At 39.6% G+C, this 23451-nt stretch overlaps 1 protein-coding gene across 1 annotated transcript in view; it reads left to right on the top strand.

The window, feature by feature from the left end:
- Positions 1-23451, top strand: part of WDFY4 (WDFY family member 4) — a 4454583-nt gene that overhangs the window by 3232325 nt on the left and 1198807 nt on the right. Inside the window, exons 45-46 of the mRNA XM_044055648.1 lie at positions 7898-7940; positions 8198-8317. Coding sequence (XP_043911583.1) covers positions 7898-7940; positions 8198-8317 — 163 coding nt within the window. The remainder of the gene's footprint in view (positions 1-7897; positions 7941-8197; positions 8318-23451) is intronic.

Here is a 23451-nt window from a genome sequence, read left to right as displayed (position 1 = left end):
AGCAACTTGTTCCTCTATACATACTTTTTCAAATCAAATCACTATAAGCTTGAGTCCCTCTCTAGGTCTAGATTACGCCTTGCTATGACCTTTCAACAACTTCTAGATTTTTTTTTCTTTCCACATCCCAAAATTTGTAGACTGTGGTAATCTACCCATATAGCTTAGACTACTGCAGCAGTGATCAATATGAAGAACATAGTAAAGTTGTGTATGTAAACTTACCATAACAGTAGAAGCTTGAATGATCACTGCTGCAGTTGCCACGACTTCTCTCTGTCCCACTGTTTCTTGTGTTGTTTTTGACAGGGTGTGTGCCTTTATTTTTTCTTGCTCCGAGTATTGTCCTTTCATGCCTCAGCCTGCCTCTCTCTGTTGGAGTGAAGGCTGTGAAGGGCTTGCCTCCCAAACCTGTCTTTTTAGTCAGCTCGAGCTGACTAATGGTTTGGGTACATGGAAGGGGCCCTGAAAGTTTGGAAGCTAGCTGACTGTCATATCCTTACATTATATAACCCACATCGCTTAGGCTACTGCAGCACTGATCATTTGAACATCTGTTGTCATGTAAGTTTGCTTATACAACTGTACTTTCTTCATGTTAAATCAGCAAACTGACCTGGACTTAGACAATTTAACAACAGCAAGTCATATTACAGGAGTTTTGTGGGAGTTCACTGGATTTCAGAAATTTGAACTGTAAAATGGAGACTCTTTAAATGTGAAAAACCCGGAGGCTGTAGTACCAGAAATAGTATTCAAATAGGTAAAGCCCCAGGCAGAGCTAGACAGTTGGGCTGTGCTACTAACCTGTGCCAAAATCCCATTATATAGCTGGACATTTTAGGACAATTGGCATCCAAAAGCTCTGACAGTCTAATGTTCTGTATTGCATTTTATGTTTCATTTCTGAGAGGTAATTATTTGTTTACTGTAGTTTATTTTACACTACTAGCCAGAAGAGGTATGCATGTCCTACCAGTATTTTGTGTGTGTGTGTGTGTGTGTGTGTGTGTGTGTGTGTGTGTGTGTGTGTGTGTGTGTGTGTGTGTGTGTGTGTGTGTGTTTATATACACACATTATTTTACAGGTAAAATCATTTATTTTATTTTTTCACACATGAGCGCATACACTGTCACTACCCCTGACAAGCCAATTCTGTCACAAGGTACACAACACTCCCTCACACTCTCACAATCCATACATACCTACAGGCAAATTGAAGACATGCCATTTCACATATGACATATCTCTGGGGTGCTTTAGGAAACCACACCATCTGGGTAAAGCCTGCATACCCTAGGAGGAGGACATGCAAACTCCAAACCTAAAGAGACATGGTTAAAACTCCAGAGGGTCAGGTGCTGTGAGAGACAATGCCACATTTTGCTCCAGTCTGCCATTGATTAGTTGCTTTCACACACATTCTGCCTAGACCAGCAAAGGTAGACATAATCACTGAAAACAAAAAGTGGCTGAGATGGAAAGTGAAATAGATTATGGTAAACCTTTTCCGCTTAGACACTTAGACTCTTTACCAACCTTCCAGTACTCCTATACTAACTACCCTCATCATTCCCTATAATAATCTGAAATCCTTGCGCTCATCACACAAACTTCTTGTAAACACCTCTAAATCTAATAACAGGGCTAGGGACTCTCTTTTCAGTAATACTGTTGGGAAATCCTGGAACCTTCTCCCCAGTGAACTTTCCTCAGTTTCATCTACGTCTCTTTTCAAAAACAGACTGAAACTTTTCCTAAGAACAGACTAAACCTGACTAATCATTTTTCTACTTTTTCTACTCATAACAGGCACTGCCTACCCACTACTTCCCTACAACTAGTTCTACTTTCCTTACTTGCCACATTACCTTTTTCCTGTTCCTTACCCTTCTTTTCATCCCCTGAGCTTACTCATAGTGTGACAGCTCTTTATTTATATAATTACACAATATGCCTCTTTTATTGTTACTTTCTGTATTGTACCTGTAATTTGCACTGTACCTGCCTATTGCACTGCAAAGTATTTCTGCCCTCTGTTTAAGTTTTGCAATGTACCTGCCTTTGGCACTGTGAAGTATTTCTGTCCTCTTTGATTTTTTCTGGGTTAACTTCAAATGTTCTTTGTAAATATAAATGTAATTATTTCCTCTTATCCAAGACCTTATCTCCCAGACTATAGTATATTATCATACCTGTACTTTTTGTATTGTACCTGAATTTTGAAATGGGAGGTATTTAGACCTCTGTGATAATTTCTGTATTAACCTGTAACACAATTGTATGTAAAAATGTTTTTTGTTATTTTTTGCAAGGAGCTTATCTCCCCGGTCCTCTACTGAAAATGGACATGTATCCAGTTAGACTAGCCCGGTCAACAAATGTAAAATAAATAAAATAATAAAATAGACACACTTCAGCATTCCCACACACATACATGCATAAGCTATAGCAGTGATCATTTTACACTGATTTTGGCAAGCATACTACTTCAGATGACATTACTCCTAGTAAGCCAGTTTAGCAACTGCTTACCTTTATTTATTTTTTTTATTTTATTTTACATTTGTTGACCGGGATAGTCCGACTGGATATATGTCCATTTTCAGAGGAGGCCCGGGGAGAAAAGCTCCAAGAAATGAAAAAAAAATCTAATAACATGTCACATGTCACAAGTTGCAAATAAAATATTTACAGAGATTAGAGGCAAGCCATACAAATTACATATAGAATTTTTACATTGATTCGATGAACGATCATTATAATAGTTCCTTAGGTACAGTTGTTCAATGTGTAAAATCTGAAAGTTGCAGTACATGATAGGCTACATAGCAGATGTGCACAATCTGGAGAAAAGATTAACCAGGCTTGATACAATAGCATGTCCAGTTTGATCCCAGGTAGTGTTTGAGCTTAGTTTTGAACTGACCTAGAGAAGAGAGTAAGGTAATATCAGGTGGTAGAGAGTTCCATGATCTACCTACAGAATTTGTAGAGAGAGAGAGTCGCCGGCTAGGTTATTAGTTGTACATATCTGGATAAGGAATCTGTTGGAGGATCGCAGCAGTCTAGGAATATTATATAGGGTGACCAGATTTTTGAGTGCAGGGGTGTTTTCAGGATTGTATATAATTTTGTGGGCCATAAACAGTTGGTTATATAAGATTAGACTGGGTAGTTCAAGCCATCCAAGGTGGATTAGATTGATGCAATGATGCGTCGTAAAAGGCAGCCCAGTGGCAAACCTGGCAATGTGATTGTAACAGATAGAGAGTTTGTTCAGGACAGTCTTGTTAGCATTACAGAGAAGAGGGGATGCATACAGAAGAGTAGAGAGAAGGTGAGATTGAGAATGGCAACTTTGGCTGGGAGAGTCAGGAAGTCTTTTATTCTGTACAGTGATCCTGGTTTTGTATTGATGGTTTTGATCAATTGGTTAACATGTAGGTCTAATTTTAAATTGTTATCTATAATGACACCTAATCAAATTGAAGGGGTCAGTCATTTACATCCACAGACAGTCTCCATATCCATCTTTTAGCCACTTTGTTGACTGTATAAACCACATATGTCTAACTCTGTTGAAAAAAATAATGAATTTTCACTTTGTTTTACACAGACATGTAGTAGCTACTATTAAATATTTCAGTTTACTTACTTTACACAAATGCACAATAATGCTTCCAAGCCAGACTAACAACTGTTTAATCAGGAGCAGAATCAGTTATTTTCATCCCAGTCAATCTGAACCCAGGAATAATGTCACTTACCTGCTTAATTATTTGAAGGATTGCATGGTAGCCAAAGCATATGCTGGTACTTCATAGCTGAATTATGCCAACAGAACAACCTGTTCAGACCTTAAAGATTCCTATTGGAGTGAATGTGGTAATGGAAATAACTGCCACTATAATCTATTTCAACTTTTCCCACATAAACACAGTCTATTCACAGGTAACTATCACAACCTACTTCACACAATGCACACTAGTGCTGTAAAGCCAGATTAATGACTGTTAACAAAAACAGCACAGTTGGACATTTTTCTTCACAGCCCACCATATACAATAATTAAGGCAACTTTGTTGTCAGGGTACTCCTCAAATGTCTGTAGTGAAATAAAAAAATAATGACCACAGTAATTTATTTCAGTTGTTTCATACACACAGATGCAGTAAAGTATTCCACTGTGCTTCAGACAAGTGCATACTACACTACTGCTGCAAAACCAGATTAATGACTGTTTAGAGCAAGTGAGAGCAAGTGAAAGCAAGGTCGGTCTTTTTCATCCATAGACTGTCCCCTCTCCCTACCCAGCAGTCGTAGCCTCTTTATGTTTACTGTGTACACATTTGATGCTTGATTGCAATTATTTCAGCTCTGTGTCATACATAGGATGGCCAAAATAAAGTGTTTCAACTTCCTAAACACAAATGCATTCTAGGTTAGTGATGCAGTCCCAGATTAATGGCCATTTAACTGGAGCAAATGTCAGCAAAGTCAGTCACTTTCACCCTCATATCTTCTGTACTAAGCAAATATAGTCGTTTTCTGTAGAGAGAGAGAGTCGCCGGCTAGGTTATTAGTTGTACATATCTGGATAAGGAATCTGTTGGAGGATCGCAGCAGTCTAGGAATATCTGTTGAGTGTGTACATCTTAGATATCTAGGTGAGATTAAAATAATGGTGATGATGGTAGTGATAATATCCACAGTGATGTAGTTCAACTTTATTTTGTGCAAACACACAGTAATCCTGTCAATTACCTGATTTTTTATCATTTGAAAGATTGCATGGCAGATGAAGCATATGCTGGAACTTTAATGTGGAACTATTTTAACAGGGCAACCTTTTCACATTTTGAACATTCCTATTGGTGTATTGGAAGTAACTGAAAGCTCTGGCAGATAGAAAAAAGACAATTTAGAGTAGCTGATGTGCCACTTTTTTCTAGCTACCTGATCATGCTTAAATAAGAAATGCAGTTTTTCAATGCTGCAATTTTTATTTTGTAGTGATAGGGCTCCCAAAGACATCATTTTAATTTAAATGGGGATAAAAAAATAAATAGTGTAAATCTAAAGGGGTACATGTTTGCTCATGTCCAGTAAGCATGATGCCTCTTCCAGTGATCAAGTGTGACAAGTGAAAAATTACAGAACACTATTCTGGTTGGAGGGGAATTACCCTATATAGAGAACTAGAACCGTTCTTTTTCCGTAATACTGCAGTCTTGGAGTTGGCATATATATATATATATATATATATATATATATATATATATCCATACATACATACGTGTGTGTGTGTGTGTGTGTATATATAAGTAACAGAGGGTATGGAGAAAACACTCCGCCCATGGGATTCCCACCTCACCCCATTGCAAATGCTTATTTACTCAGATTTACTGCCTGTGAACTTAAAAGCTGGCTTTAATGTTTTATAAATAGATACAAGTTTTGAAAGCTGGAACTCAGTGAGCTAGAAATCTACAATTTGGCTCTTCAAATTATGGAAGCGATCCCACTTTTATACTTGCATAACATTAGTGTACGCTATACAACAAAAGATAAAATAGCAAAAAAATCAAATACTACATAAAACAGTTACTTTTGTACCCACAATATATATATATATATATATATATATATATATATATATATATATATATATATATATATGAATTGCAAAACTATCCTAATATGAGGAAAAATGAAAATGTAGTTTACAGGTCATAATTCCATTCCAATCTTTCTGCAGATTGTAATCTTGTAAACAGTAAGGTTCATAATACTATAGTTGTTGTGTCTTTCGGCTTTTCCCGGTTAGGGCTTGCCACAGCAGAACTCCGGTCCGCTAATGATTGGCAGTAGATTTTTACGTGCCGAGTTGCCGGCCCTGACACACAACCTTCAACGAAGGTACACTCATTCACGCATGTCTCCACACAGAAGACGCTCTAGCTGAGAGTCGAACAGGACAACCTCTTACCATGAGGTGACAAGGCTACCGCAGCACCATCACCACTGCAGTTACTATAGTGAGAGGATCAAAAACAGCTGTGAGCAGAATTAATACTCTTAAACTGAATCAATGTAAAGTGGAATAACACAATAGAATGTGAGCCATCACATCTTGATAATTTAAATGAAAGAAAGATTAATTTGTTGGGGCTTTGAGCATAATCTGCTGCTGCTCTAAACTTTTCTTCTATTTCCTTTCCATTGTTTGTTGATTAGTCTGTAAAACAGCAGTTAAGTAGGGTGTGGTTTGGAAAACCAGTAAATACGTGTGGAAGTTTTGAAAATACTTACTTACATTTTTGGTTACAGTTTGGTAGTTGTAATCGGTGAATATTGTTTTATTTATTAATTTGTTAACTGGTCCCCAGATTCTGCCACAGGGACAGGGGTTGATGTAAAATATATGGACAGTTTATAGCAGCCAGTAAAGCAACAGTGTTTGGAAAGTGGAGGAAGCCAGAGGACCTGGAGAAAACATCATAGGTGTAAGAAAATCTTTCAGACTTAGCACAGTGAATGGAAGTCAGAACTGAACTCCATACACTTTAGCTGTGAGGCAGAGATCTTCCCACTGAACCAGCCGTGCTGGAGAGTTGAAAACAGCTTCTCCCTACAAATAGTATGGCCATTATCACTGACTATATTGTTCAGCAGTTGCCTTGGAGGAGCAGCAGTAGCTCCAGTGATCATGTTAGGCGTGTTGTAACAGGAAATCAAGGACTGTGGCTAGGAAAGAGGGGATCATTGAGCTTTGTTTGTATTTCATAAATAGCCTGCTTGTGCGATTCCACCGTACCACAGCCATCTACACTGAAACATTTCTACACTTGACTGAATTTTGATCTGAGATTCAACAGGCTCAGAATTTGTTATATTAAAGCAGAATGCAAATGGTCAAGATTTACACACATGGAGCACGGTGAATTGTGCTGCACATAAAGTTGTCATTCCAGTATTCTGTATGTAGGAGAAATTTAATTCTGTATTAGTAAATGTGTATTTAATGATTTGTGATGCCTCCTTTTCAGACTAAGTTCTTATGACATTTTCCTTTATTAGATTGTTAATAGTATCTAATGTGTACATATCTGGTACATGTTCATAGCAGCTGTGTTTGAGTATTTGTGTTTGGTAAGTTTCTGTACAGAACATCAGGATTCCCTATGATGTGATCACTGGAAATACACTGAAGAGTTTGTTCATACTATTATTAACTCATGCAACACACAGAAACAGTTCACTGAACTGTCTTTCAGCCCAAATGACTAAGCTTTTCCTTACCTTTTAGTAAGCTTTGTTGTTTTTCCTGAGGAGTTTACAAGAGATTTCAGCACTGAAATTGTGCAGCTGTTTATAATTTTACTCTAAAAGGATGTCTTTAGCATTACATTTACTATCAGATTTTGTCTAACTTCCTTCACTCCATTTTGTATACTTACTGAGGAGGGTGAATTTATCCTGATTGCTAAGAAAATTGAAAATATTTCTGTCATTATTGATTTCAAAGCCTTAAGTTCAGTACTGCGAATATAGTCACTTAGCACTTAGGCAAAATTTGTGAGGATTTGTTGTTCATCCATTTTTTTGTAATACTTGGTATTTATGCTCTGGATTTCTGAAGGACTGGAAACCATTTTTCCATACAAATGATACAGTGGATTCCACTGAATATATATGAGCCAGAATACAAGTGATAAAGCTATTACAAGTAATTTCTTAGGGTAGGGGTGATATGGGCTTATAATAGAACATGACGCCGGCATGCGCTGTTCTCTTTATGTTCTAATGAAGGTTATTATTGCATTCAAGTTCTGTTGAATACATTTTCCTACAGAGTTGGAGACTTATTTGTTCTTATTCCTGTTTTATGCAGGAAGAATCCTGGGGGTGACAAGTCAGTTCTTCAGAAATGGCAGGTATGTTGTACCCATGTGATATAAGCCTCTGATTTTATTCCTTTGGAAAATACTTTAGTTTCAAACGACTTTGCAAATATAGATAGACACTATTAAATGTACTTACATGTATCTAAATTAAGTTGTTACACTACAGCAGTATGCAAAAGCAATGTTATGATTAAGACTTTGTTGAGCTTTAGATGCTGAGTTGTGTGTTTTTGCTGTGTTTTTCTGCTTCAAACTAAAAATTTGTTTGTTTGCTTTCAATATCGCAGAAAGGAGAAATTAGCAATTTCGACTACCTTGTGTTCCTCAATACACAGGCTGGCAGAACCTACAGTGATCTCATGCAGTATCCAGTCTTTCCATGGATTCTTTCAGATTACACATCTGAGGTAAACGACCTTCTGATATTAGCAAGCCGTTAATGTTCTACACCAGAGAAAGGAAAAATACTTTCAGTTACTATTTTGCCATTGGAAAATAATGTGCATCATTTTCAAAATGACATTAATCTAGTTCACTGAGATGGTTCGTACACTTCTTGATTGGCAGTTGAAGCTCAAACACAATAAGAGTTGCTGCTTTACAATGCTTAATTATCTGGTCTGATTTCCTGCTGGGATGCTTTCTATGCAGAGTTTGCATGTGACAGCACTGGATTTTACCAAAGTCTCCAGATTCTTCCTACATACCACAGCCACATGACTAGATTTATGAGGTTCTAAACTGGCCCTTGGTATGTGTGTGTTTGTGTGGATGGACTTCCTGCAATTGTGCTCAGTTTGTCCTGGGATGGGCCCCAACTCTCTACAAACCTGAAACGGATTAACAGGCAGTTGTCATAACTGAATGGTTTTGCCTGCTTCCTCTGATTCTTGCTGCATGAGCAGAGTACAGCATATCTGGGACTGTTCATATTAAAGGCTACCTTGCCTGACAATTGTATATTGTCATCAGTGGTCATTTTGGGGCATTTTCTACTTTACTTTCAGTTCCAACTTAAAAAGATTCAAACTATGTTTGTATTTTAGCATCATTCACTATTTTTTTTAAACAAGAAGCATTTTTATTAAATTATCACGTATGACATAGACAATCTTACATTTATATAAATGAAAATAAGCCATACCAACATAATTTCAGTTGCAAACATTATACTTTACAAACCATGTTGACACAACTTTAGTTGCAAACATTAAACATCACTTATAATCTATCCAGTCATTGTCAAACATTACATAGCTCATTCAAATCCTGCCTTCTTTTAAATCTTGTTCCTCCTCTGCATGTATTGTTTCCACATTTCCCATTATTTCCTATGTAATTTGCTCCTACCCCTTTTCTAAAGATCCCAATTCCAGTTGTCTTATCTCTGTTACTATATTTGCTACTTCTAATTAAGTTGGCTTAGATTTTGATTTCCACTTTCTAGTAATTGCTTTTTGGCAGCCACCATAATTAGACTCACCAAGGCCTTACTATGTCTAGGCAATTCCGAATCTATATCATAGCTCAAAAAAAAATTTCCTTAGTTACACAAGTTTGCTCACCCAGTATCTCTGATAGAGCAATCTGCAGAGAATTTTTAAAGTCTGCCAACTCATTACACTCGCAGACAATATGTTCCCAGTTACCTCTTTTTTCCCCATCACACTTCCAGCATTTGCTGTCTAACTGAGGAACAATTCTTTGGAGTCTACTTGGGGGTATAAAAATAACTTTGTAAACACTTCCAACCAAAATCCTAAATCTTCTAGACTTTGTTGCATATTTTGGAGACATACATATATCCCCCCATTGTTTCTTTGTAAATTGCATATACAGTCTCTCTTCCCAATCCTTTCTAACCTCCTCTGATTGATCCTTGTAGTTATTGTGCAGTATTTTATACGCTGCACTAATTATTCCTTTCTTAATGGCAGCTTCTGTTCTAGATTCTACTAAAAACTCTACTTGTGCTGGTATTTAGTTTACGACCCCCCCTATTTCTTTCTATTTGCCTATACTCTGATATCAGTCCTTGTCTTCCTTATCAGTCTCTAACCTGCAGTCCAAATAAATTATTGGTGTCTTCCTAGTCAGTTACGTTTCCCTCTCTATTTGCTCCCAATACCTTGGTTCCTTTGCCAGTTTTCTGCAATAAGTTTAGCCTCCTCTTGCCTATTGTCTGTATCCCAAATTGCAGTCATCCCTATCGGCAGAATCCCCTTTCTACATTCCAGCGTTGACTTGGTTATTAGAATACTTTCAGCTATTTAAGGAGTATAATACTCTAGGGTCTATATTAGTTCGCCAAAATGCCATTTCAGTGAACACCTAATCAGCAACACAATTTCCATGAAAATTTTTCAGCAATTTGCTGAGTTTACCAAGAGCAAAGAAGTAGTTGGCCAACTACACAACTTTGCCCTTTTTTCCACTGTAGTGAAATCTCAAAGTTGGTATATATTGTTGGGGGGTGTGGGGGGCAAACCCCCCACTTGGTTGGGTTCGATTTGCTTAGATGTTGGTTCATTGTGTTGTAGGGCAAGTATTTTCTTGCCCTTGGTAAATTCAGCGAATTGCTGAAACAATTTTCGCAGAATTTATACCATCGATCGGGTGTTCACTGAAATGACATTTCAGCAAATTAATATAGACCCATATTCTGTATGATTATTGTTATTCTCCTGGAAGGTCTGCATCCATAATTCCAGTATCTCCTTGTCTCTTGAGCTTCCCCCTGCTTCATTATCATCATCATCTCTTTCCACTTTGAATTATACTTTTCTGCTTGTGCTGTGTGTAGGAGCCTTAACTGTGTTGCTCTGAAGTACTCCTTCAAATTGGGTTATCCCAATCCGCCTTGTTCTATTTGAAGAATCAGCTTATCCCACTTAACTCTTGCCATCTTCCCTTCCCAGGTAAAATCCTTTAGCTCTTTATTAATTGCAATCCACAACTTCTCCTCTGGTTGATAAAAATATGCCTGACCTCTGTATAAGACTAAAGGGACTAAAAACATTTTAACTGCTTGTAACTTACTATGAATATACATATAAAAAACTTTCCATTTTCTCAGTTTTTGTGTTATCTTTTATTTAGTCTCTTCCCACATATCCTTAGCTGCCAGACTGCCACACTGGAATCATTTTTATCCACACTCCTAAATACTTCATTTTATCATATCCCCATAAATTTGGATATTGCTGAACCAATTCATGTGTGGGTAAATAATTTACCTCTATTACCTTTGTTTTAGCTTCATTAATTTTGTATCCCGAAAAGATTTGAAACTCTCAAAATGTTCCACAACACTGTAATGTCCCTTTCTGATTTTGTCAGGTATAAAATAATATTATTTGCAAATAGAGATCATTTTCTTGACTACCATACCAGTTATATCTTTGAATTTCTGAGTCCCTTATTTTCTTTACCAATAGTTCTAAATTTAATGCAAATAACAAAGGGGAGAAGGGGACACCTCCCGGACTGTTTCCTCTGCTCAAGCAGAAATTATCAAAGAGGACCCCACCCACTTTAATTTTCACCTCAGATCCCTCATATATCCTCCTAATCAACTTTATAATTTTATCAGGGAATACAAATGCTTCCATTGCTCTGCTCATAAAGTCCCAGCTTTGTCTGTCAAATGCTTTTTCTGCATCAAGACCCATCAACAACAGCAGTATGTTCTTACATTCTACTTCCCTCTGGATCATCAGTGTGTTGGTAATGTTTTCAAATGTTTGTCTTCCCTCCACAAAGCCACATTGATCCATAGCTATTCATTTTGTCATCACTTATTCCATTATTTTAGCCGTTAGAGACATAAACACTTTATAATTGTGGTTTAGTATTGAAATGGCCTTGTATGGAGCTGCATCTGATGGATCTTTACCATCTTTAGATATTACAGCTACCACTTTCTTCCAGGATGTTGGTGCTTCTCCTCTTAAAATAATGTTAAACAAAACCTTCCAGAGGTTTATCAGTTTTTTCCATCCTAGTTTCCAGACTGCCACAGGAATACTTTATATTCCTGAGGACTTTCCTGTAGATTGGTTATACATCACCATTTTTATCTCACGTCCTCCTATCCTGTTAGTAATTGAGCCTCTTCTACCTATAACTTTGGCATATTTAATTCTTCCATAAACATTTCCATTTGTACCTTTTCTTTATTTCCATATTTTTCAGCTTTATACAGACTTTCATAGATTTTCTGAAATATTTTTAATGCTTCTACTGGATCCCTTGTTATCTTCATTGCTATAGGCTTCCTAAGCTTGGTGACAACCCTTTCTACTTTCTCTTGCCTGAGTCGTTGTGCTGAAAGTTTTTGTGCTTTATAGTTATTATCAAAAAACAGTTGCGTAACAGCAATCTGTCTAAACTTATACATATTATCAAAGTGTAATTCCTTATTTTCTGTTTAGCATTCTGCAGTTGCTCCTCTTGTTCTGTGGGATTCCCCAAGTTTTTACAATAATTTAACATTTGTCAGTCCCTCTAAATAAGTCTTGTTACTTCTTAACCATATCTCCCTTTTTTTTATTTCCACACTATTTTTAAACTCCACTTTAAGTTTATCCCACTTCCTGGCTATATTTTCAGAAGAAATTTCTGTCTTCTCTAATTGCTCCTGAATAATTTCTACTATCCATTCATTAAACTCCTCTCTTTTCAACAAAGAGGTGGGAAACACCAGTGTCTCATTTTTATTTCATTATCCTCTTTATATTAGTTATTATTGGCACCTGATCTGAAATAACATTTGTGCATATCAAGACCTTTAATTAAACGTACATGTTCCTGTGAAATGTAAATTCTGTCTAGCCTAGCCCAGTTTTTGTATCTGAGGAAGAATATGTAAATTCACTCTGTACTCTTAGTACTGAATTCACATCTTCGTTCCCAGATATTTTCGTAAATGTCTTCAAAAATCTACCCTCCTTTGTTATATTTTCCCTTCTGGCCCCCCAAGATACATCTTCACTGTTGCAAATCAAATTCCAATCCCCACCTATAAGTAATATTCCTTGCTGAAAGCTGATTATTTCTCACAGAATTTTTTAAACTTCATTATAGCAGTTTTTGGTGGAATATAAATACTCTCATGCCAGTAGCCTCTTAGTACTACAAATCTACCATTGTCTTTTTTTAACCTCTTCTATCACTATTGAAGCTCCTCTTGCAATTAATATAAGTACTCCTCTCTTCCTTTGCTCCAGGTATTCCACTGAATAACTATCCTGAAAACCTTCAGTTCACTACTATTTCTTTTTTTGTATCTATCTGTGGGACCATTGACATTTAAAGACTTTACAGAAAACACCATAATCTTGAAAAGTTATTAATGTTAAGTTGTCTATCTCGCCTTCGTTCTTGCTGGTTGGGATCGGAGCCAATCCTCGGCTCCGATTTGGCTATCTTCTATAGCTCGAGAGCTGTTTACTGGCTCGAGGCTACCCCTTATCCCATGATGCCTAGCGATAGCTACCCAGATCTCATTTGCCGCTTCAGCTGCGAGGTGTCATTTTTCTGGCTCAGGCTCGTATAAAGTTTTCTTATAACTTTTAGTGTTTTATTGTTAACGTTAGTCTTGTTTTTTGTGATAGCTAGTGTTTAATTGTATTATCCCATCCTTTCCTTGTAGAACTCGCTTAACTTAGAGAGTTCTCCCCCGCCTCCCCCCCCCCAATCCTCTTCTTGTCAGGTTAGTCGTTTAGGTTAGAGGCTTTCCTTCTACCTTTTTTTCATAGGCTAGCTGTTTAAGTTAGAGGCTTTCCTATTAAAAAAAAAAATCCTTTAGCTATAGTCTTGTAGCACAGTGTGTTTTTTATGTAGACTGTAATTTGCTTTGGTAGCTGTTGTGGTATTTGTTGTTTCCTTCTTTCAGGATGTCAAAGGAATCCAAAGTGTCTGGATTCAAGAAGTGTGACTCATGCTGTCAGAAAATGTCTCTGACAGATGGGCACACTTCTTGCGTCTATTGTTTAGGCGCTGTGTACCTGCAGGACTCTTGTTCTATCTGCCATGCATTTAGTCCAAGAGTCCTGCAGGAGCGTAAGAATAAGCTTATTCTTAGGGGTCTTTTAAAGCCCCAGGATTCACCGGCCTAGACCTCTCGGCCTGTGAAATCCCCTAAATCTACCAAGCCGTCGGCTCCAAGTTCGGAGCCATCCTCGGTTCAGACTCTACCTTCTACTTTGGTTCTGGCTGGCACCGATAAGACTGTCTCCCAGTCGGCTCCATCAGAAATTTTGGAGCCTTCGAGGAGCCACAAGAGGCTGAGGTCCCCTTCATTGGAATCGGTACATTCGGCTCCTCGGTCTCCCTTGCTTCAGAGTGAGCGCAGTCACAGATCCTGTCACTCCTCTCAATGCTCCAGGCTGTCAGATCACAATGTGGAGAGAGTGGTCAGTAGGTTGCTAAAGTCGCAGGCACTTGCCAAGATGTTGTCCAGCCCTCCTCAACAGGTGTCGGCTCCGTCCACTTCTATCGATGTTCCTCCTCTGACTCCAATGAGTTCGGAGCCGGAGTTCGTTGGGGTTCGAGTAGTGGAACCGTCGGCTCCGATAACTCTATCTCCTTCGGTTCCGATCCCCTCGGTGGTGTCTTCCGTCGAGGGATCTGGGCGCTGGGACTCACTCGTCTGCTCCAAGGGGGCGAGTGGCATCGGACCCTTGTCCGACCCCATTCTCCTCTCGGAGCTTCGGCGCAAGTGAGCTTGGCTCCTACATCGGCCTCAGAGCCGTCTCCCTCGGTGCGGAGAAAGTTTCCGATTTCCTCAGAACCGGAGCTTTCTCTGCATCGTGGCGGGGATGCCTTCGATGTCATGAGGAGTGTGCTGGCCACTGAGTCAGCTCCACTATCTCCCCCACCGGCTCCGTCCCCTGTAGTGCCTGTGCCAACCTCTGCTCCTCCTCCAGACCCCAAGTGTAGGGAACTGGTGCTCCAGGGCACCCCATTGGGTGTTTCCTCTTCTTCCGGGGCCCCCCCCTGATCATTCAGAGGCGCCCCCTCATAAGAAGAAGTGCAAGAGTCTGTCATTTCTGATACAGACTTAGATGAATCGGAAGGGTCCCCGAGATACCCCTCTGAAGATGTTTCCTTCGCTGACATCCTAGAAATGCTTAAGCAGGGGGGGAACTGGAATCCCCTAGCCCCTACCGAGGATGAGTCTGTATTTCTGGATGCGTTCGGTTCCCGACCTTCCACCTTCTGGGTTTCTCCGCCTTTTGATCCACTTATGGCAGTGGTGGCTTGAAAGTCTTGGTCAGCTCCTGATACAGTGGAACCAACTCCAAGGAGACCTGGCAAATTCATCACAGCACCTCAAGATAAGCAGTTCCTTATCAAAGGTGTTCCTGTTGATGCCATGGTGGTAGCAGCAGCCACCAAAATAGAGTTAGCAGAGACCTCTTTGTCTGTCCATCCTCCTAACAAGGAGTCTAGGACCATGGAAAGATATGGGAAGTGAATGTTTGCTACAGCAACCTTTTCTATGATGTCACTGAACTACTTAGGTCATTTTACCTGGCTTCAGAGGGATCTCCTTAAAGAGCTCGGAGATACCCTTCAAGATCCATCAGCTGAGGGGGCTCAAGCTAAAGTAGCTTCCCAGCTGGCGACGCTTAATTCTGTAGTTAACTCCTCCATGAGGCTCATTTCCTATGCAGCCGATGGTGTGAGTAGAGCCACAGGTACGGGTGTGGCCCTTAGAAGGCATGCATGGATGTGGCTGTGTAATTTTGCGGAACCCTTTCGAGCATCATTCACCAACACTCCCTTTGATGGTTCCTTTCTTTTTGGACCACAGGTGAAAGACACTTTGACTAGCTGTGAGCAAGAAGGCAAGGCTCTCTCTGCCGTGGGAGTCTGTTTTTCCACTCCTTCTAGACCGTACCCCAAAGGTCAGAAGAGTGGCAAAATGTGGTTCCGAAAATCCCAGGGAGCCTTGCCTGGCACACATAACGATTTTTCATCCAGGGGCAGAGGGGGAAACAATAACAGATGCCGCCCTCATGGCAGAGGGGGTCTGCAGAACCAGGCCAACAGAGAATCTTTCTCTGATAAGCCCTTTCAGCATCCCTGAAGGGTTGCCTGGCTGCTCACCTCTGGAGGCAGTCGGGGGAAGACTTTTACTGTACCCGAAAGCCTGGCAAGATTTAACGCAAGACAGATGGGTACGGTCCATTATATCCGGAGGTTACAAAATTCCCTTCTGTCAACCCCCCCTTACCGTCAAGGAAATCCCTTCCAAATGTTCCACCCAATCTGAAGGACCAAGCAGTAATAGAAGTTTCAAAACTGCTAGAAAAAAGAGTCATCCAGGAACTTACTCAAGGTTCTTTTTGGTACCAAAAAAGACAGGGGACTGGAGACCAGTTCTGGATCTCAGCAGACTAAACAGGTCTGTACAAAGAACAAAGTTTCGAATGGTCACGCTACAGTCCATTCTATCCTTTCTGGGTCAGGACAATTGGATGTGCTCGATAGATCTTCAGGACACGTACTGCCATATCAAGATGGACAGGCGCTCCAGGAGATTTCTTCACTTCCGGCTGGGATCCAGTCATTACCAGTTCAGAGCTCTGCCCTTTGGTCTCACCACAGCCCCCAGGGTGTTCATCAAATGTATGGCAGTGGTCACGGCTCACCTGAGATGTTGAGGATTCCAGGTGTTTCCATATCTAGACGACTGGCTCCTCACTACTACTACCAGGCATCAACTTCTTCAAGCCAGGGATGACACAATCTGCTCCCAGTTAGGCATTACAATAAACTTCGAAAAATCTGCCTTGTTGCCCTGTCAATCTATCACCTACATAGGTGCAGACTTAGACACAAGGAACATGTCCGCAAGGCTACCACCAGAAAGGGTGTCTACAGTTCATCAGCAAGTACAAATTCTGATGCAGAGCAAAAGAATCCAAGTCAGGTTCGTCCTTCAAGCTCTGGGTTCCATGGCAGCAGCCATTCTTATAATCCCACTGGCCCGCTTATCACATGAGGATCCTTCAGTAGCTTCTGTTCACACAGTGGTCTTTCCAACAGCTGCCCATGTCTCACACGATCATGATTACAGAAGCATGCAAAAGGCACCTTTCCTGGTGGATGGTCTCCCCACTAGTGACTCAGGGCAGACCCTTCATTCAGCCCCCTCCGGTAGCCACAGTGACCACAGACACCTCCCTGATAGGGTGGGGGGGCATTATCAGGGCAGGACAGTCCAAGGCACTTGTCAGCCTCACAGTACCATCTGTTCATAAACGTCCTAGAAAGGAGAGCCATGCTCCTAGCGTTGCAAGCCCTTCAGGACTCTCTTCCTTCTGGGACCATTGCAATTCAAACAGACAACATGTCAGTGGTGTGGTACATCAACAAGCAGGGCGGAACTAGGTCTTACCCCCTGTGTCAAGAAGCACTCAGACTGTGGCAGTGGGCGATTTCCTCTCAACGCTTTCTGATTGTGACGCACATCCCTGGGAGGTCCAACATCATAGCGGACAGGCTCAGCAGGGCTATCCTCATGCCTCACGAGTGGTCTCTGAATCAGGAAGTTGCAGATCTTATCTTCCGCAAATGGGGACAGCCTTGTTGCAATCTTTTTGCCATCCCCTTCAACAGCAAATGCAGCAACTACTTCTCCCTTCTTCCGCTTTCTGGTCACTCACCCAGAGATGCTCTAGTCCACGATTAGCCTCAGGGACTTCTTTATGCTTTTCCTCCGTTTCCCCTGATTCCAAAACTCATACAGAAAGCAATATCGTTGGGTTGCAAAATGATCCTCATTGCCCCCTACTGGCCTCGACAGATATGGTTCCCATTCCTGCACCATTACCTTCTCGATCAACCTTGGATTCTGGATCCGATTCCAGACCTACTGATTCATCAGTCAGGTGGGTTGCATCAATCCCTCCAAAAACTCCAGCTCACAGCTTGGTTGCTCCACTTCCAACCTTAGCCAGGCTTCCCAGCATTTCCCCGGCTGTACGTGAGATTATTGTCTCCTCTCACAAGTCCACAACCAGAAAAACTTACGCTAGTAAGTGGAAACGTTTTTCTTGTTGGGCAGAGGCTAGGAACGTAGACTCCTTTTCAGCCCCAGTCCACGAAATTCTAGCGCAACTTTTTCATTCCGGGTCCGCTTCTGCTACAGTCAGGGTTCAATTAGCGGCCATTTCTAAATTTCATGTTGGTTTGTCAAATTCAAACATTATGTCTCATGAGCTCTGTAAAGCTTTTTTGAGAGGGGTGGTCCCTCTCCTTAGGCCTCCAGTCAGAGATCCCCCTCCTCCTTGGGACCTTAATTTGGTATTAGCTTCCTTAACTCTGCCCCCTTTTGAACCAGCAGGGTCCTACTCCATTAAGTTTCTATCTTGGAAGACACTGTTTCTGGTAGCTATTACTTCAGCCAGACGTGTCTCTGAACTTCAGGCACTATGTGTTTGTCCTCCATACTTGATTTTTCATAAGGACAGGGTTGCTCTGAGGACTAATCCTTCGTTTCTTCCAAAAGTCTGCTTGGAAAATAATTTAAACCAATCTATAGACCTTCCTGTGGTTTTCCCTAACCACACCAACAAGGCAGAGTACAAATTACACCAATTGGATGTTCATAAACAATTGCGTTTTTACCTGCACAGGACTAAGGAAATAAGGAAGTCAGACCAACTTTTCCTTTCCTATGCTCTAGGCAAACAGGGTCTCCCAGTTTCCAAGGTGACCTTATCCAGGTGGTTGTCTCACACTATTACTTTCATTTATCAATTAAGGAACAAAGAGTTACCTATCAAACCAAAAGGTCATTCTACTAGGGCCTTGGCCACCTCTGTAGCCTTCCAATCTAGGTTGCCCATGGATTCTGTCTGTGCAGCTGCTACGTGGGCAAATCCTCATACCTTTATTTCTCATTACAAGCGAGATATGGTCTCCAGGAGCAGAGCTGACTTTGGTTTCACTGTTCTGAAGAGTCTGTTCCAATGAGCTGCCCAGGACTCTAGGTGCTAGGGACGCTGTCCCAACCAGCAAGAATGAAGGCAAGGTAGACAACTTAGCATAAAGAAGTTATGTACCTACCATAACGTTCCATGATAGTTATCTTCATCTCGCCTTCTTTCTTGCATCCCACCCTCCGTCCCCCTGTCCTATTGGACCGAGAGGAGTTCTGGTTTCACTGGCTGAGTGTTCTTGGTTTGTTTTCTCTACTGACTTAGACAGTGTGACAGGTATACTCAACCTTTTTGTTTGGACAGGTTTATTCTCTGGCTATATCTGGGGTTAGATATTTCAAATGAGATCTGGGTAGCTATCGCTAGGCATCATGGGATAAGGGGTAGCCTCGAGCTAGTAAACAGCTCTCGAGCTATAGAAGATGGCCGAGTCGGAGCCTAGGATCAGCTGCAATCCCAACCAGCAAAAAAGAAGGCGAGATGAAGACAACTAACATGGAACGTTATGGTAGGTACATAACTTCTTTTTCTAACCTTTTATGTATAACAGCTTGTTTTTTGTTAAATGTCTAGTTCTAGCTTTTGTGTTACATGCATATACTGTTTGGCAGGTTAATCCTTTATACAGTTGTTTCTTCTCATCTCTGTTTGAGCCTTTGTCACATCTTACAAACTTTTTTATTTTATTGAATGCACTTAAACAAAAACACACCCCAATAACCCTCTAAAACCTGTTAACTTAATAATACACAAAACTAAGTACATCTTTAAATAGTGAAGTTTTACCCTCTTAATAGGAACAAATGTTCCAAACTGACAGCCATACACAGAGACTTCAGATAACCTAATATAAATGTTATCCATGCTAAGACATTTGGTACAGCCTGTGTTTCTATTAAGTGCTGTTTGGCTTTGTCTTCTGTTTATAGCTCTTTCAGCTAGGAAACACATGAATGCTTTCAGGAAACATTTTCTCCATTTCTCTTTATTGTTAGCTAGAGGCATGAGAACCAGACAAAACTGCCAAGCATACCTTTCTTTACTAAAAAAGCCTTATAATATTCAATATTCTTTTTCATTTACTTGCTTTCTCTTTAAACTTGTTGCTAGATTAAGCAAATGGCCTTAACCCAGTCTTGCCCCTAAGCAAGAATGAGAAAAAGCACACTATTTTTCTTTTGAAATGCTCTTTTAACCAGATTTTTCTTCTTCTTTTTAACAGTGCAGTGCCTATATTTCTTAAAACTGAGCAAGGAGAAGAACAGAAGGGAGAAAGAAATAAAACAGGGGCACCAATTTACGTTAGTATCCCCATTACACTTAAAAATAACTGAGAAAACTTTGCTTTATAACATGCTAATAAAATCATGCACCATTAAAATAGTACTATTAAGAAAAAATTGTTTTACTTACAGGTAACTCTCTCTCTTCTCTTCCCCTCTCCTGAGTATTTTTCTAAACGTTAAAGATGTGATGTAGGGCTTATGCTTTAAAGTCCCGTACAAGTTTAAAGTCCAATATTTCCAGATTTTCTTGTTCTGTCCTGTTTCACAAATATAATTATTGCTTTAATCCCACATTTGTCAATTTCCAAATTACTGATTTTATTTCTCCAAACATTAATGACCTGAAGTATGGCAAATGCTTTAGCGTCCTCTACAAGTTTAAGAAAATCCAATATTCCAGATTCTCTTGTTCTATTCCTGTTCTTCTCCATCTCCCAAATCCTGTTTCTGCTTCATTTCTAATGTGCTCTAGATTGTTTTAGTCAACTGTTGTGTTTTTTTTCTGCCGTTAAGCATATTTTGAAGATAGCTGGTACATCAGTTTGAATCTCGTGCCTGCTTCTCGGCATTCCCTGAATAATGGAATAAATGTATTCCTCTTCTGCCTGGTGTATGAGTAGTCATTCTTCACAGACACTCTGCTGTCTCCCATTTTAAGTACTTTGTCTCCTTCTGCCACAGTTTTATCAGAATCAACTCCTTCTATTAGTAAGATTGCATCTTTACTAGTAAAGGTCTAGGAGATTTACTCATAGCCAGATTTGGTGCATACACATGATGTGCCTTTTCAATTAAGAATTCCTATTGTGGAATACTAGTCCAGTTGCTTATTTGTGTTTTCATAACATTAATACAGTCTGTTCCTACCAGCTTCTCTGATAGAGCAGAAAATCTCAGCTTTTCCCTGCATGCTCTGTCCTCTTAATTCTATCATTTTTTGAAACGTGCAGTCTCATATTCAGCCAGCCTTTTCTTCATTTTGACCTCTGAGTTTTGCAGTCTTATCACCTTATCTGAATATCTGTTTAAACCGTTTTTCATTTTTCCAGCCTTTTATTATTTGAGTTGATATACTCCGTCAGTGTTTATTTTAGTCAGGTTTATGTGCAGTTGCCTTATACTTTCCTCTGTGTTACTGGAAGTCATGTCTGGAGCTTGCACTGCTTTTTGCTGGACAGCTGCAGTACTTTTCCCAGTCAATGTTTTTCACCTTTTGCAGCTGATTTTCCTTCAGGTCTTCTGTATTTCTTTTTTCCTGGCATCCAGGCAGTGCACTTAATAGACATTTACCCAGAAATTCAGGTCCACTGGCCTTCTCTGCTAAGTTTCTGTTTTCACACTGGGAGAACTAGAATTATCTTGAAAGTCACCAGCATCATTCACTACTAGTACTTTTTTGATTTTCACTGGCTGTTCTGCCTAGTCTCTAAGAGGTCAATTTTGTTATAATGTGAAGCTTTGCACTGTCTAGTTATATTTTAGACAGACTAGCTGACTGGTTTTACCACTCCTTATTTCCAAATGTCTATCACTGTCATGACAAGGTGTTGTTCTTTAGCTATGCTGCCACACTTCATGTTTTATTCTTGGTGATTTTTCTCATAGTTTCTACATCTGTGCCAAGCACTGCAGTCAGTAGGATCTTTGTATCCTATGCCTCTGCCAAGCATTATTTATTTGACTTTCCTAGGTGTTGAGTATTTGGTGTCTTTTACTACGTATTCCTATTTTTCATGTTAAAGCTAGAAACAGGATGTATTTACTCAATGTAAACCTGTTATTGCATGTTTTAGCAGTGCTACAGCAGTGATTTATGCCAATGATTTAATTTTTTTAAAGAGACCGGTGCACACACATATGTCTTGGATGGTGTTCAATATGGAGAAGTAAAATATCAGGGAAACTAGAAAGTGTATGTTTTATGATAACAGCAGATTATATAGACTTCCACTATTGAATTACCCTAAGAATGTCATGGTTGAAAAAGAAGATGTTGTTGTTCATTCAGTCTACCTGCTCAGTAAAAAAAATAAAATAAAACGGATGTTTCTAACAAGTGTAATTACAGCAAAATATTACTGTAGCTACTCTCTTGCAACAATACATATTACTTAAGAAGTTCAAAGAACATATCAGTAGTTACATTAAATTTGTCATTTAAACCTCAATAGAATTATAATTGTGTAGTGTTTGTTTTCCAAATTATTGTTATAAAACTAAGTGAAGGGTGTTATTTTATTATGTCTGCCAGCTAAAATACACAGTAACAGAACCGTAGCTAGGTCATTTGGTTCCTTGGGGACTGCAGCAAGGAGCATATACAAGCTCCTTCCACAAAGCTACTAAACACTGCTTAAGTCATTCCCGGTGCTGCACTCATGCCCAGTCAGCAGCACTTCAGCACTGCTAGTTGTGCCACCTAACAGCTTGCCATCTCCTTCACCTTGTTTTAGTTACAGTACTGCATGGTGCAACTTGAGTTTGTATTTGCACGCAATAGGGACCAGTATTGGCAAACTGTATTTTATGTTAATTCCATTAGAAAAAAGGTACTGGGGTCCTCTTCAACCCCGTTCCAGCTAAATTTAAAGGGAAGAAGGATTAAAGTGTGCCAACCTTAACCTATAAACAAAATTAATAAAATAAAATTGTCGTGTTGACAAAGGACATGTAACACAAAGCATGCACTCTTCTTTATAAAAGCCATATAAGTTGGTGTGACAATCCTTTTGTCAAGACAGTTTAGTTGTGTAGGGTACATATAATAAAATTATGTTGTAATTTCATTATTGAGTACTTTAGGTGAGAGGTCTACAAAGTGTAGATGACCATTTTAGGTGCAAACAGAATGTATAATCTCATTTAAACCGCAATCATTGTATAATACGTCAGATAATAAATAACACAGGATGTTTTTCACCATACCAGTAAATCACAAATGTTTACTTTCTTCCAGTATTTGGAAAATTGCTGAGAGTTTAATTTAGTTATATAAAATCACCACATTGTGGCACTTTTTTTTTTTTTTTTTAATGGAATCCTTGTGGTGGCTTCTTCACATCACAAGACTGCTTTGTGTGTTTTGAATTAAATATTCCTGCTTAGCTAAAATAGACATTTGATTTAAACAGAAAAATCTAATTTTTCTGTAGAATGATATAGAACTTGATGTACACAATTATTTTGTCCTTCTTTTATTAGTGTTGTTGCAATTCAGATTCTCATAGATCACTGCTATCAATTTCTATGCCCTGTTTTTTTCTGTAAATATACTTATAAGCCTGCTTTTTGCTCATTTCA

This window comes from Protopterus annectens, chromosome 14.part0, assembly GCF_019279795.1.
Source record: "Protopterus annectens isolate FY-2018-M chromosome 14.part0, PAN1.0, whole genome shotgun sequence".
NCBI classification, from domain to species: Eukaryota; Metazoa; Chordata; order Ceratodontiformes; family Protopteridae; genus Protopterus; species Protopterus annectens.
Note: the sequence above shows the minus strand (reverse complement) of the source record. Positions and strands in the feature narration are given on the sequence as shown.